Source organism: Abramis brama, assembly GCF_963993115.1.
Source record: "Abramis brama genome assembly, chromosome: 19".
In the NCBI taxonomy this organism is placed as follows: domain Eukaryota; kingdom Metazoa; phylum Chordata; class Actinopteri; order Cypriniformes; family Leuciscidae; genus Abramis; species Abramis brama.
The window spans coordinates 31,921,639-31,937,299 of NC_139981.1; the positions used below are offsets into that span (position 1 = coordinate 31,921,639).

Here is a 15,661-nt window from a genome sequence, read left to right on the forward strand (position 1 = left end):
AAGAACAATTTATTTTTAAAAGTTATTAAGTTACAAATGGTCAAATATCAGTACAGAATTTGAATATTACATGATAGATTATAATATGGAGGTTGACTGAATATTGATTATTTAATTGCAGACTTAATCTTTAGAAAAGGAAAGAACATATTGTCTTTCTATGTTAATCATTCCTGATAGTAAGTGAACTGTAAGATTACATCATTTTTTTAAACGTTAATATTAAACATCTTTATTTTAGAATCAAACTACAGACATAAACTGATGAATAATGTAATAGATGTGAAAATCCACAGACTCAAGAGAAGAATGGCAGGGGTAGCACATCCTTAATGAGAAATTAATTAACCACTCTAACCCATTTAATGACCTTTCCTTCAATTAAGTTTTCTGATCTCATAATTTCCTTTGGAGTTCTGGTGTGTTTATGCTTTAACATGTATAGCTATACACAAATCTATAGTATTAAAATGTCTATCGTTTTAATTAAACATTTGAATGCAATTAGCATTAGTCTCAAATGAATAAAAGTCCAGAATAGTTTTATATTAAATCCCAATTTTAAAAGAACAAAACAGTTTTGAAGGACCCTTACTGTGTCATAAAGTTTGTTTATTGACGTAACCTCAAAAAAAAAAAAAAAAAAAAAAAAAATTATAAAACGGATAGTTCCAATCCTTGATTGTGATTGGATGAGCCGCGTTCGAAGCAGTTGAACTCATGGTTGAACATTCTCTGGTTGAACTCAACAAACTGTGACCGCATTACATTAGTATTACTGCGCAACTGCCGTTTGTGATTCTTTGTTGCTCCATGTGTTGCTTAGCAACCTCTTTGGAACTACATTGCTTGGCGGAGGAATAAATGTGTTATAACGTTATATTTTTTGTTGCTGGTGTTTATTTTATGAATAAAATAAATATTAAAATGAATATTTTTATGGAGTAACCGTTTTATAAAAACAATAAGCCCATGAAGCCGTGTTTAACAGTGGATTTAGAACAGCTAAAGGGGGTTTTAGGCACTCCGCTCCGAGTCGTAGCTAACAACGCCCCTTAGCTGTTCTAAATCCACTGTAAAACACGACATCGCGGGTCTTATTGCGCTTATGTATACAGTGTATACATTCACAATTTATGACTTGCTCTCAAGACCCAGCAACAACGTCATGAGATTGTTTTCCACAACATGGGCTTCTCACTGCCACCAGGGACGGCTAAACCGACACGTAGTTTACATAAACAAACATTGTATACAGCAGGGACTGGTGTACAGTAGGCTACGGTTCAAAAGCTGGGAATAACTTCAACATTATGTTTGTGAAAGAAACTGGTTTAACTTTGCATGAGTGGTGCTTGAATCACCAGCATGCAACAAAGTTGTGAGATTTGCTAATGAAAAAATGTGCAAACCATTTTTTTAATTCTATATAATTTTACCAGCACACAATGCTATGAAGAAAGTCAATCATCTAAAACTGACACTGACATGCACCCACATAAATTAAGGCTTTTAAAACTATGGCCAGCATTACAACAAGACTTTATCACATATTATAATAACACATTTACTAGTAGCCTATAGTTTCTGCTAAGTATAGAAAGTGTAGGTTGTATAGAAAACGATATACATTGGCAATACAGCTTTAACAACTGCCACAATTACAAGAACTATATTAAAAGTGCAAGTAGCCTACATGAGCTTTAAAGTCTGGACCTTCATGATTAATGGACCAAGCTTGTTTTCTCATTATGTGTAAAATGTGTTCTGTTCTTCTAATGATGATTGATATTAGGAAAAACCTGGCTTTTTGATAGTATACAAAAAGATTACATAAATCAAGATGAAATGAAAAGCATTTTCAATAGAAGAACATGTGAAGTGACCAGTGTTGGGCAAGCTACTTGGAAAATGTAGTGAGCTAAGCTACAGGAACATGGCAAAAGTAGTTCACTACATCTAAGCTATTTTTTAAAATTACATTTTTATATTGAACCAACTTCATTCCAAATCAATGCTATCTCAGTGATCAATACAACTGTAAGTTCAACAGATAGGCAAGCATAATTGTTCAGTTCAATTGTTTATTCAACAACTGTTCCAAATCAATTTGGCAACAAAAACAAACAAACAAAAAACGTGATCCACATAATAACAAAACCAGGTGTCGAGAGTGTGCGTGTATTCATCTGTATATGTGTAAGTATCCATATGCACAACATGTTTGCCTGGGTATGCACCAAGGTTATTTTCATAAACGAAAACTGAAACTAAGACTAAAACTATTGGTCAAAAAACATTTTCGTAAACTGAAATAAAATAGAAATTTCAACATTAATGAAAAACTAAAACTAAACGAAACTAACAACAGTTACTGAAAAAATAACTGAAACAAAATAATAATTCGCAAAAATAAATAATCGTTTTCGTAATTAATAAGCTCTCAAATAAGCCTACCGGAAAATCACTTTTTTCCACTGTGCTACTTTATTTTTCACTGTATGGACCGTTGCGCTCGAGTCTCGCGTCTTCTGCAGCATCACGTGACACGACGCTTTAAAAACGCGGCACTCAAGTTCAAATAAGTTCAACTTTTAAGATACGTATCGAGGCCTTGCGCTTTTTCCCCACTGTGCCTCTCTTTTTCCCCACTGAAAAACTCTTTTTTACGTTTTTCAAAGCAAAACCGACTGTGTGAACCAGCCCTAAGAAGCAGAAAGGCCCAAATCTATTTCCACCTCATGCAAATACAGCTGTACCTTAATTCCAGGTAAGATAACCATCTCATGTGAAACTAGCCTAAACAAGATAGGCCTATACCACACATTAGATAAGATACCACACTGAGCAGAAAACGGAAAAAACAAATAGCATGTCTATAGCCCAGAAATAGACGTATAGGCCTATTTGTCAGAGTAGAAGTATACCACATGTCTGGTCTGAAGAGAACATTTGAATATGTGTATAACTATGATTATATGACTTTAAACGATGCAATAGACAGAAAGCAAAAATGGATCAATACAAGAATAATGTTTGAAAGGATTAATAATTGAAATAACCTTAAAGAATAATCAAAATAATAATACGCATATCTTGTTCTTATACACCACGTTTAACAAGATTTCATTTTTAATATTATTATATAATTTGTACTTTTTAGTTGCATTTGTTTGGTTCTTTGTTCATCCTCAAACAATTTTTTTTTTTTTATTATTGAAAGGTTTTCACAAGAGTTAAATGTAAACTGCAAACATTAAACTTTGCTGAAATTAAATGTCTTTAACTGGAAATGTTCTGTTAACTCTGCTAAACTATAATTACTAAAACTGAAACTAAATATATAAAAACTAAATAGAAATGTGTTCACAAAATAAAAACTAAACTAAAACTAACAAAACCATTCATGAAACTAACTAAAACTAAACTGAAATTTATAGGAAATTTGAAAATGATATTAAAATAAAAACTAATATAGAATAACTATAATAAAAAAAAAAACTATAATAACCTTGGTATGCACAATTTAGACTTGGGCATATTTGCACGACTAACTGTAAGTTAATTTATAACTCAACTCAGCTCAAACCACAGTAGCAAAATAATTAAGACCTGCTCCAAACAGTACCAACATGGCAAAAAAAATTACCACTAGATTCTGGCCAAGGCCCTTCTTTTGCAGGATGTGTTATTGAACCCATCGTCAATACTACAGCAAATGTACAAATAAATAAATAAAACATCTAGGTGAACATCAGATTATGTGGTCATGTTTGATACCAGCCAATGAGAAAGATTATAGAGATGCACCGGTTACAATTTTCTAGGCCAGACAGGGGGTAATAGTGGAACTGAGTAACAGGGGCCATTGGCGAAGTGGGGGCCCCACAAAGATATATTGATATACAATATATTGATATAGACGGCTGTGTTGTGAGGGGCCCACCTCTTGGTTCTGTGACCAGGGCCCAACATTTGGTGCTACGCCCCTGCCCAGACTGATTAATAAAAAGAAGTTTAAATGGGTACATTTTCTATAAATATTTTTGAATATTTCTGATTTCTGACATAGCCTACTCTATTTCTTGTTAAAACACACTATACATGCAAATTATGTGCATTTTAGGTACTTTTAGTGTGAAATCATATTTATTTTGTCCATGAAAAGTGTGCTTTCACTTTAATTGAGCGTGAGCTCAATGGTGAATGAAAAATAGACTCGGCGCCGAAACCCTCAGCTTCACTACTGCTCAGCTCACGCGCTGCTCCTGCTCGCGGTGTGTGAATGCACTTGAACATGCACGCCGAAAACAATTCGCGCTGCTCGCGGTTGCGGTCTGAAACGGTCGTAATTCACAAGATTTCCTACATGTGCGTTCCGTGTGCACGTGCGATGCTGATGTTGCGCGATGTTAATCATGCGGCGCCCGAGTTGAGCTTGTGCTTCAGAAAATGTAGCTTCAGCTTGTGTGGACGCTACCGCACTACTTGATCAACAAAAGAGCTTCGCTACTGAAAAGCTATTTGATTCAGAAAACAGCGACGCTACCACCACGCTATTGAGAAATGTAGTTAAGCTAGTAACGTCACTACTTGTAGCGACGTTACTGCCCAACACTGCTGTTAAACAGTCTACTGATAATCTACTAGCACTCTAATGAGAGTTAGTCATGTAGGTGTAACGTTACAGTCAACAGAATGTGTTAAAGGGACCATCAAAATAATGTGAAACCACCAGTTCTTCTAAATTAACCCTTTTTTTAAATTACATTTTAATAATCTAAAGAACCTTTGTTTGAGAAGGTTCTATGGATGTTAAATGTTCTTCATGGACTCATCAATGCCAATAAGAAAGAACCTTTATTTTTAAAAGTTTTGGCCAACTATTTTTTACAGTCTATGCTCTGAACTCTACAAACATACACCTGTATTACTGCGCAACTGCCGTTTGTGATTCTTTGTTGCTCCATGTGTTGCTTAGCAACCTCTTTGGAACTACATTGCTTGGCGGAGGAATAAATGTGTTATATAACGTTATATTTTTTGTTGCTGGTGTTTATTTTATGAATAAAATAAATATTTTTATGGAGTAACCGTTTCATAAAAACAATAAGCCCATGAAGCCATGTTTAACAGTGGATTTAGAACAGCTGAACAGCTAACAACGCCCCTTCTGTTCTAAATCCACTGTAAAACACGGCTTCGCAGGTCTTATTGCTTATGTATACAGTGTATACATTCACAATTTATGACTTGCTCTCAAGACCCAGCAACAACGTCATGAGATTGTTTTCCACAACATGGGCTTCTCACTGCCACCAGGGACGGCTAAACCGACACGTAGTTTACATAAACAAACATTATATTGTATACAGCAGGGACTGGTGTACAGTAGGCTACGGTTCAAAAGCTGGGAATAACTTCAACATTATGTTTGTGAAAGAAACTGGTTTAACTTTGCATGAGTGGTGCGTGAATCACCAGCATGCAACAAAGTTGTGAGATTTGCTAATGAAAATATAATTTTACCAGCACACAACGCTATGAAGAAAGTCAATCATCTAAAACTGACACTGACATGCACCCACATAAATTAAGGCTTTTTAAACTACTCATGACCAGCATTACAACAAGACTTTATCACATATTATTGTAATACACATTTACTAGTATATAGTTTCTAAGCTGCTAAGTATAGAAAGTGTAGGTTGTATTGAACTATAGAAAACGATATACATTGGCAATACAGCTTTAACAACTGCCACAATTACAAGAACTACAAGTAGGCTACATGAGCTTTAAAGTCTGGACCTTCATGATTAATGGACCAAGCTTGTTTTCTCATTATGTGTAAAATGTGTTCTGTTCTAATGATGATTGATATTAGGAAAAACCTGGCTTTTTGATAGTATACAAAAAGATTACATAAATCAAGATGAAATGAAAAGCATTTTCAATAGAAGAACATGTGAAGTGACATTAAACTTATAAGTTAGACCTGAGTTTGAGCTGTTGAGAAGTTCGTGAGAGAAAAAAAAAAAAACCTATGGAAAATCATCCCAGAAAGCATGGGAAGAAACTTCACCTTAATATCTTAAGAATCTGCATGCAATTAAGGTCTGTACTTCTTAAAAAAGAAAAGAAAGAACAATAAAACATAAACCCCAGTAACCCAAAATACACTATTCTCAACATTAAAATACTGCATTTTGAAGAGGTTTACTGTAAAATAAAAGCAGGTTAGGTCATCTGAACACATTACTGTAAAAAATACAAATAAAACAATTAATCGTTACATTGTGGCAATAAATAGGCCAATATGGTAAAAAGCAGGGACGTGTCAGGTGTAAATATATGTTATTTAGAATTGATTTTATCTCTAATTATTTGTTAATGTTATAAATAGTTAAAAGACAAGATAAAGGTGAATTACCGGTTGAGTGAATTCAGAATAATCTTTTATCTATTTCATCTATACAGCACAGCTGAGCTCATTCACAAAAACTCCACTGTATGGAGATGCCATTTCATAACTGCATAACTTTTAAAGAATTGTAAAACTTTACTGTCAATTAAAAGGGAACTTCTACAATGTAAAACTTCTGATTGATGAAGTGTGTGTGTGTGTGTGTGTGTGTGTCATTTCAGTGGGTTGAGGCCTTGAGGCCCAACCCTGAGAGGATCCATTGAAACAGGTCTAGCCTCTCCAGATCAGGTTTCACTGTAGGGTGGAGCTCAGGGAAAGTTTCAGATAAAGAGTGGCAAGAAAACCTTCAGAGAGGTTCTTCTTCACACTCGGCCAGGAGACACAGCTAGCCAAAATGTTTCGTTGCGGAATCGCGTATCCAAGATGCAGGTGGATCCTGCCTATCCTTATTCTGTTCGCGATCATTTTCGACATTATCGCCATCGCGGCGCAGTCTGGATGGGTCGAGGACGAGAACGCTAAAACACATTACGCCAGCATGTGGACGCAGTGTCGAGGCCGCAACGACCAGTGGGATTGTAAATCTCTCATGGAGTTCTGTAAGTATTGAGTTCAAGTCCTTCGAATCGATGTTTAATCAAGTTGTAGACATTTAACTTACAAATAAAAGCGTTCACCAAAAAAGAAATGAAACAGGCGCAAAAGTTATGAACAATTACAAATGTTCTCCCAGTCACGGTAACTTAATAGAATTTGTCTTTAAAGTTTTCTGGCCTTTAATAATGTTCTCAAAATGTTAGCACTAATACATTATTCATATGTCGTTCTTGGAACGTTTTTTTCTTCTTAAACGTTTTAGTTGGACGTTCATCTGTCCATTTTTAAATTTCACTAGTTTTAGAACGTTCAGAACTTCAGAGAACAATCAAAAGTAACATTCCGCAGTGTTTGCGGAGTGATACAATGGAATGTTCCCTTAAAGAGGCAGTTCACCCAAAAAGATTCAAATCTGTCATCATTTACTCACGCTCTAGTTCGTTTAATGTCTTTCCTCCGCTGAACACAAAAGAAGATATTTTGAAAGAATGTCGCTAACAGACCTGGGTTTATATAATTTTTCCATCCATACTGTGGAAGTCAATGAGGCCCATCAAAAGTTTTGTTTCCCTTATTTTTCAAAATATCTTCTTTTGTGTTCAGCAGAAGAAAGAAATTCATACAGGTTTGGGACAACTAGTCTAGAGCATGAGTGAATGATGACAGAATTTTAGTTTTTGGGCGAACTATCATTGTAATGTTCGCATAACCAAGAAAAACGTTTTCAAAACGTTTCAGTGGATGTTTTGAAAAGTTCATTGAACATCAGAAATAACGTTTTCATAACTTGATGGGAATCTTTCGCACAAAGTTGTTAGAACATTTATATTTGTTAGCTGGGCTGGAACGTTCTTATAAGTTAAGTTGATCAGAAATAAAAGCCCATAAAAGAATAACATTTTTAAAATTGTTATCCTCTGGGCAAATGGAAATAATTAATGTAACATTTGCAAAATTTCAAATAGAGCCACATTTAACCAGTTGAACCAGTTAAGTAAATCAGACGAGAAAGTTGACAGCTTAAACCTCCTGGCAAAACTGCCATTTTGTGTGTGTGTGTGTGTGTGTGTGTGTGTGTTGTTGTTTACCTTACCAGCTGTTATTTTCATTATTTTACCAATAGAACATGTCTAATCTAAGGCATGACAATAAAGATCTCTCCATTACTGTTTATTGAGCATTTTGATGCAGGAATATAATGCCACAACCCTCTTTATGAACAACAATGCGTCTAAAATATTCATAGATGGAGAATATTATATGCTGTGATGCACTTCATATTAGCACTTCATATTTCTTTAAGCTCTTGTGTCATACGTCAAGCAAGTGTCATGAAAAATATAATTATAATCTTAAAAACAAAGTTGATCATTCATAAGCAGTTTTGTTCCTAACGACTTGTGATTATGAGATGAGTTGATTACTAGATATGGAGTCAGACCAAAAAAATACAAGTCTCATCAATCACATTATTTGTCTAACTCGACCACACCCGTCCTCCTGGGTGTGACTGTCCTCAGACACATTCCTCTACTGAGCGTGAAGAAGCCAAGCGCTGTCTCTACAAGTCCTGAAACTGATTCAGAGTGAAACTAGTTAAGCATTAAGCATGTCTGTTAATGTGTAACCATCCACATTACAAGCTCGCACTGAACATCGTGTGTTTTCTTTAAACGTCCTCATGTTGATTAATTGAGTGAAAGTGACGAGTTCTCAGATTGTTTAGTTGTTTAGATTAACTATGCCTTTAATATTATATATTAAAATAACTAAAACCAGCTCCTATCCTGCTAATAGGCTTTGTGTTGTTTCATTTTTACAGTTTTCGAATAGTGTGACCGTAATGAAACCAAAACACATGTTCACACATGTTCTAATTTGTTACACTGTTTATTTAAATTTAAGTTAAGTTATAATATTTTCTTCTTCTATTATTATTATTCTATGTATTCCAAGCTTTGGCAATATTGCCTTATTTACAGTCATGCCCATAAAGCAGTTTTGAATTGTGATGAAGTGTTGTCCCTGCCGTCCCTCCAGCATGGGCTCAGGCGGTCGCTGCCCTGATGATCATCGGCCTCATCATCCTCTGCATCGCCTTCATCGTCTCGGTCGTGGCTCTCTGCTGCACACTCAGCATCCCGTTGCTGCCTCTGATTGGAGGAATGCTTATTTTGGCTGGTAAGAGACTTTCTTTGCTTTTTAGTCTGTTGGAAATCAAGGAATAAGGACTGAGGACACCTTCATGTTGGCCAAAACTCAACAAAATATGAGTTTCCAGTCCACACGCCTCCAGTCCATGTGGGTTTTGAGTCAAACTCTTTCCCAGGAAATTCCACATTAGGATTATCACTTTGTCTGTGATGAATTGAATGGTTTCCAGATAATACGTGGATGTAGGGATGGGCGGTATGATGGTATAAACCTGAACGCAGCGCTGTTATTTTAGTATCATTGAGATACCATTATAGTTTTTATTCATATTTAGATTTTTATTTTAATTTCTTCCATTTTTATTTAAAATTTTGTTGCCATTTCTGTTTTTGCCATTATTTTTTTTAAATATATCTATGTAGTTTTTTATTTATTTTTTATTTCCGTCTTATTTTTAGTTATTTTAGTGCGTCAAGTTAAACTAAATGAAAATGAGAAAGGTTGCCTTAATTTAACATTTTTGTTTACATTTTATTTTATAGCTATTATATCCTGGATCACAGAAATGTCTGTAACACTTTATTTCGATAGTTCACTTTAGTCATTCTACTGACTATAAGTAACTTTGCAACTACATGTGAACTAGCAGTCATTAGAGTTTTAGTAGACTCTCTGCTTAATATCTGCTAACTCTTTATTTTGATGCTCAACAACAGACTTTCTACTGACTGTAAGTAACTTTACAAAATACAAGTCAACTTATTCTAACCCTACCAGTCTACTAATACTCTACTAACACTCTAATGAGAGTTAGCTGACATGTTGCAAAGTTATACCGTTAGTACAGTGTCTAAGTGGACTATCGAACCCAGTAGAGGTTCAGCTGTGCTGAGTTTACTTTAGGTCAGAATCTAAAACAATACAGAGCGGAAATCATCCCAAATAAGCTAAGACAAGTAAGAACTCCTCTTTTAGGGGAGGAGAGTTTGAAGATAATAACCGTTGCTTTGTACTGATAATGTTATTTTGGTCTTTCCGGCCTCTACTACGTGACTTTTGTTTTGCTGTTGCTAGGGGATCGAGTGTCAGTGTGTTGCGATCACAAACCACGCTCTCGCCCTCCCCATCCACTGGTTCACTTGTTCACTTGTTCAGGTGAAAGTTAAGAGCGGCTGTCGAGACTGGGCAGGTTTGCTCTCCGTCTCTTATTCCTCACCAGACTGAATCACAACCTTTTCTTGCGATCTTACAATGAGGTGCTTATTGTTGAGTTGGAAGAACAGAATGTATCATCGTCATAAATGTTCAATCATCATCATAAATCTTTTATTTAAAACAAGCTAAAACCATAAAAAAAAACCTGTAACTTGAAATAAAATAAATGTCAACTTGATATTTAATAACTTATTTTATTTCAACTAAGCCAAGGCAACATTTCTCATTTTCAAGTAATTTATGTTGATGACGTACTAAAATAACTAAAAATAAAACCAGAAACTAATACAAATTACAAAAACACACAACAAAATGATCAAAACTTTAAATTACAGTTAAAATGGAAATATAATAATAAAAGCTATTATCAAAATATTGATAAAAACATATATTAGTATCTCAATGATACTAAAAGTTTACCATTATGCGGCGGCACGTACTCAGTGAAACAATGAAACCTCAGCACTCTCTGTGTGCGCAATAGTTCATTCCTCAGTTTTAGATTAGATTAAAGCTTTGTGGCCCTGTGTGAAAGTTTCCACACACCCAAACAGGGCTTGGCTTCACTCGCATGTCTCTGCAACACCCAGTGACGACCTGTCCCTCCCATAGATGATGGGTTTATTGAGCTGGGCTTTAAGCTACTGATTAAACATGTTTATGGGCAGAAACAGATTACTGCCTCGTTAATATGAGGTGCAGTTTATCAAGAAATAAACTGCAAAAAATGCCTTTCTTACTTAGTAGTTTTGTCTGGTTTTCCAGTCCAAATATCTAAAAATTCTTAAATCAAGATGCATTTACTAGATGAGTAAAATTAGTCTTGTTTTCCGGGGGAATTAATCAAAATTAAGTTTGCTTAAAACAAGCAAAATGATCTGTCCATGGAGTAAGAAAACTAATGTTAATTCAAGCAGAAACAAGATTATTTTTCTTACATCATGGACAGATAATTTTGCTTGTTTTAAGCAAAAACTCACTTAATTTTGAAACCAGAAAACAAGACATAATATCGTATGGCATTTTACTACTTTAGTAAATGCATCTTGATTTAAGAATTGTTTTGACATTTGGACTGAAAACAAGACAAAAATACTAAGTAAGAAAAGCATTTTTTGCAGTGCAGGATAAGATCAACAACCATGTCTTTATCGCTTCCTTTTATACATCCAAAGCCTACAGTGCGTTTAGCCATTTTTTATTTCCAGTTTTTCTGTTGTTTTTTCATTGTGTTTTTTACGTCATTTCATTGTGTTTTTTACGACTATATTGTCAAAACGATCCTCGTACTAAAAACGCTGTATTCTGCTGCCAGGCCGGTAGATGGCGATGTCACAGTCTTAGTTTTCACAAATTCCCATTTTTTTGGTTTACACAGAGAGGATAATGATATTGTTTTCGAAAATGTGCACTTTGTAACCGTTTTTAGGCCCCCAAAACGGCATTGTCTTTTAAATGAACGGCCAAAACGCATAAAGTTTTCTGCTTTTAGTTGTAAATGGCCCCTGGCGCTCAGCTCATCTTTCCTGCATTCCTCAAACTGGTCTATGCTTGAATTATGAATATAAAATGCCTGTAAATCAGACGAGGTTATTTCTGTTCTTACCAGGAGTGTTTCCCATTTTGTGTGCCTTATGCATGGACATGATGTCTGAGTTAATGATTTGTTCATTTTGAAAAGGGCGTCTATTGTTTTATCCTTTGAAGCCTAAAAGTGTGCTTTTACTGTCTGTCTTTCAAATAAATGCCTCCTGCTTTAGTATTTTGTAAAATAATTAGGGATGCGCGATATATCGGACACCATATCGGTATCGGCCGATATATGTTCATTTTTAATGTTATCGTTATCGGCCCGAAAAGAAAAATTGTCCGATATATTAAAGCTGATAAATGATGGATTATTTCCTTCAGCTAAAACACTTCAGATGCGCACTGTTCAACATGATGGATTTGAGTTTCTTGAAATATGACTGGAATCACTTTTAAAAAAAAGGAAAATACAGTTAATTGCAACATGTGCAGCGCAAGTCTGTCATATCAGCTACATATAATTGTAATGAGACCATTATGATTGTGTGTTTGGGACGTGGCTTTTAATGGTGAGACTTTGTTTTTGTAATCAGGCTCTCAAAAATTATATAAAAATTTGGAATTAGATTTATCGGCCAATATATCGGTTATCGGCTTTCAAATATAAAGAATTATCGGTTATCGGTATCGGCCAAAATTTTCATATTGGTGCATCCCTAAGAATAATGACATTTAAAAAAAATGAAATGGTATGACTTAAGTGTCCAAATACTTTTTTGGTCACTGTGACTGAACTTCTCTGTTATCTGTAATCTGCTGTGCCATTGAGTGACAGTGCTTTCTCTCGTTACAGTAATCGTGCAGATAATCGCTCTGATCATCTACCCCGTCAAGTTCAACGACCTGATCTATGAAGGCTATTATAACTACACGTGGGCGTACGGTTTTGGCTGGGGCGCGACAATCCTGATGCTGGGGTGCGGGATCCTCTTCTGCTGCCTTCCTCGCTACGAAGATGAGCTTTCCGGGATTGGGAAGGTGAAATACATCTACAGCTCTGCCTGAAAGCCCCAAACCTCTCATAAAGGACAATGTTAAGTCCCCCAAGACTAAAGGTCAATGCTCACAGATCTCGAAAGCATTGTCATTTCCCCAAAGCAACCGTAGGACAGTACTGACTTTGATAAGGGCTGTGATGCACAGCCAAACTGTGGCCGTTTCTCCAACCTTCCAGGTTAATGCAATTACCTTTTATTTTCAATTACCTTGTTATTCATTCACAAACCGATTGGGTTTTGATGCTTTGTTTTTAATGTCACTCGGCACAGATTTCTCATGAAAACTCCACCTTTTCTCTGTACATTTTAGAGAGTTACATTGTCCATCACGTATTATATGTAAACATCATTAATTATAGACGTATTCGCATTAATACAGCTTAGAAAATAATTGAAAGTAGGTTGAGTTTTACACTGTAACATGAATATTGTAATGTAAAGTGTGGCTGAGTTTTGATATTTGTATATTTCTTGAACATCTCGACATATCAACATTAAGTAAACATTTTTATGATGTAATTGTACTTGTATATTAATGTGTCATTCTATGCCGGCCTTCCCTAAAGTGCTCTTATATTAGCTAAGAATGTGTGTTTTGTGTTTGGCTGGTCAAAGTGTTTGTGGAGAGTTTCAGAGATATTTTTACAGCAAAAAAAGGGGTGAGCAAGTGGATAAAAAAGCAGAACTGAATGCATTTCGCAGTAACTTGATGCTTTTCTTTGCTTTGCTTTGAATTTTTGTAGATTTTGATGCATTTATGCCTTGTTCAATTCAATTGAGTCAGCTTGGTGTGTATGCAGAAAAGTAAATGAATAAATAAAAATATATACTTTGCTGGTAAACTGCAACATTGTAGGTTTTTTGAAGCGTTTTAAGAGATTTAGATTTTTCACTTTGTCATTTGTGGTTCTTTGTGATATGAATTGTAAACGAATCTTCAATAAAAGTGAGTAATACTATTAAGACAATCACAATTCTTTTTTAAAGAAATTAAAGTTGCCATAAAGGTGTTTTTGCACCCAGGGTTGGGTATCTTTGAATTTTAACGATTCTGATTCTTCGATTCAAATAAGGGAAAACATTTTTATATATCATTCACATTTATTCTAAGTCTTTTAATTGTAGCTGAATACCTTGAACAAAAATAAACAGGCTAAAGAACACTTACACAAGGATTTGAAATACCATAGTAAAAACAACTATACATTTTAAGCATTATTAAAGACGAGGAAACATTCAGTAATTAAAAAGAACAAGCAAATTAGCAATTGTACAAATAGATACAACTGAACAAAGATAGAATTTAAATAAACAGTGTTTTAAGATTTTCAGGTATTCAGGGACAGAATCTCATCAAATAATACTGCACTTTATAAATAAAATATACATTACAAATTTGGTTCAAACACTTAGACAAGAACAGCGAGTGAATTTTCTTGTCTTTTGCTGTTTGAATAGAGTTATTATAGAGATGGCAGCAGGGATATTAGGCTGCTGTCACTTTAAAGGGATAGTTAGTTAGGGATAAGGGGATAAAATTAGCTCATGATTTACTCATCGTCAACTCATCCTAGGTGTATATGACATTCTTCTTTCAGACGAATACAGTCGGAGTTATATTAAAAAATAGATGCACTTTTATGATGGATAGATGCACTTTTATGGACTTTAAAAACAGAAACTGCCGTTATAAAGCTTGGAAGAGCCAGGACATTTTTTAACATAACTCTGATATATACACCTCGGATGACTTGAGGGTGAGTAAATCATGGGCTAATTTTCATTTTTGGGTGAACTATCCCTTTAAGAGCTGCACAAATCCAATATACTGTTACACATGCGTTTTCTTTCTCAACTGTTTACGTTCACTTAAGACATAAATGACTGTTTACAATGATATTTTGACATATCTCTGTGTGTATTTGTCCGTTCAAGTGCAAAAAGACGTGGAAGAGAACTTGGTTCAGTATCGCGCACTATTCAGTATGACTAACTCATAGGGCCCTATTTTAATGATCTGAAACAAGTATCAAGCGCGAAACGCAAGTAACTTTGTGGGCGGGTCTCGCAAATCTAAAATGTGTTGGTCTGAAGTAGCTTCATTACTCATAGGTGTGGTTTTGGCATAACGTGAAATAAACCAATCAGAGCGTCATCTCATATTCCCTTTAAGAGCAGGCGCGCTTGTTCTATGGCGGATTGCTATTATAACGGCGGATTTGCCAGACGCACACCTGGAGCGGTTCACAGCCGAGGAGACCGTCGTTCTCGTCAGGGCCGTAAAAGAGAGAGAAGTTACATTGGGGATGGAGAAACACACCCAAATTAACTTCAGCCTCTGACTTTAGATGAGTTTTTTCCTGGTCAGTGGCGGAATTGTTTTCTAAACCTGCAAAATAGCACCAGGGAACGCCTTCTCTTTGCGCTGAACCGCCCCCGGGAGCGCACATGCATTTGCTAGTTTACCGGCGTGCGTCTGTGGAGGGAAAATTCAGCTGTGCGCGGGTGCAAAATAGGAATGATACATGCGTCGGTGTATTCAATTGCGTCAATTCTCAATAGTCAATAGTCAATTGCGCTGGGTGCAAGATAGGGCCCATAGTATGTTTAATTGGCCAATAAACTCAAGGAGGTCTATAGACAGATCTGTACGAGTCGCCTTCGTCTAGTTCTTCACCAG

The 15,661-nt window shown here is 35.5% G+C and overlaps 1 protein-coding gene across 1 annotated transcript; it reads left to right on the plus strand.

The window, feature by feature from the left end:
• Positions 1-6,622: 6,622 nt before the first annotated feature.
• On the plus strand, positions 6,623-13,940 carry perp (p53 apoptosis effector related to pmp22). The gene is made up of 3 exons (XM_084092834.1): positions 6,623-7,026; positions 9,065-9,205; positions 12,777-13,940. Exons 1-3 carry the CDS (start codon positions 6,822-6,824, stop codon positions 12,986-12,988), a joined length of 558 nt encoding a protein of 185 aa, XP_083948960.1. The 5' UTR covers positions 6,623-6,821; the 3' UTR covers positions 12,989-13,940.
• Positions 13,941-15,661: the final 1,721 nt, after the last annotated feature.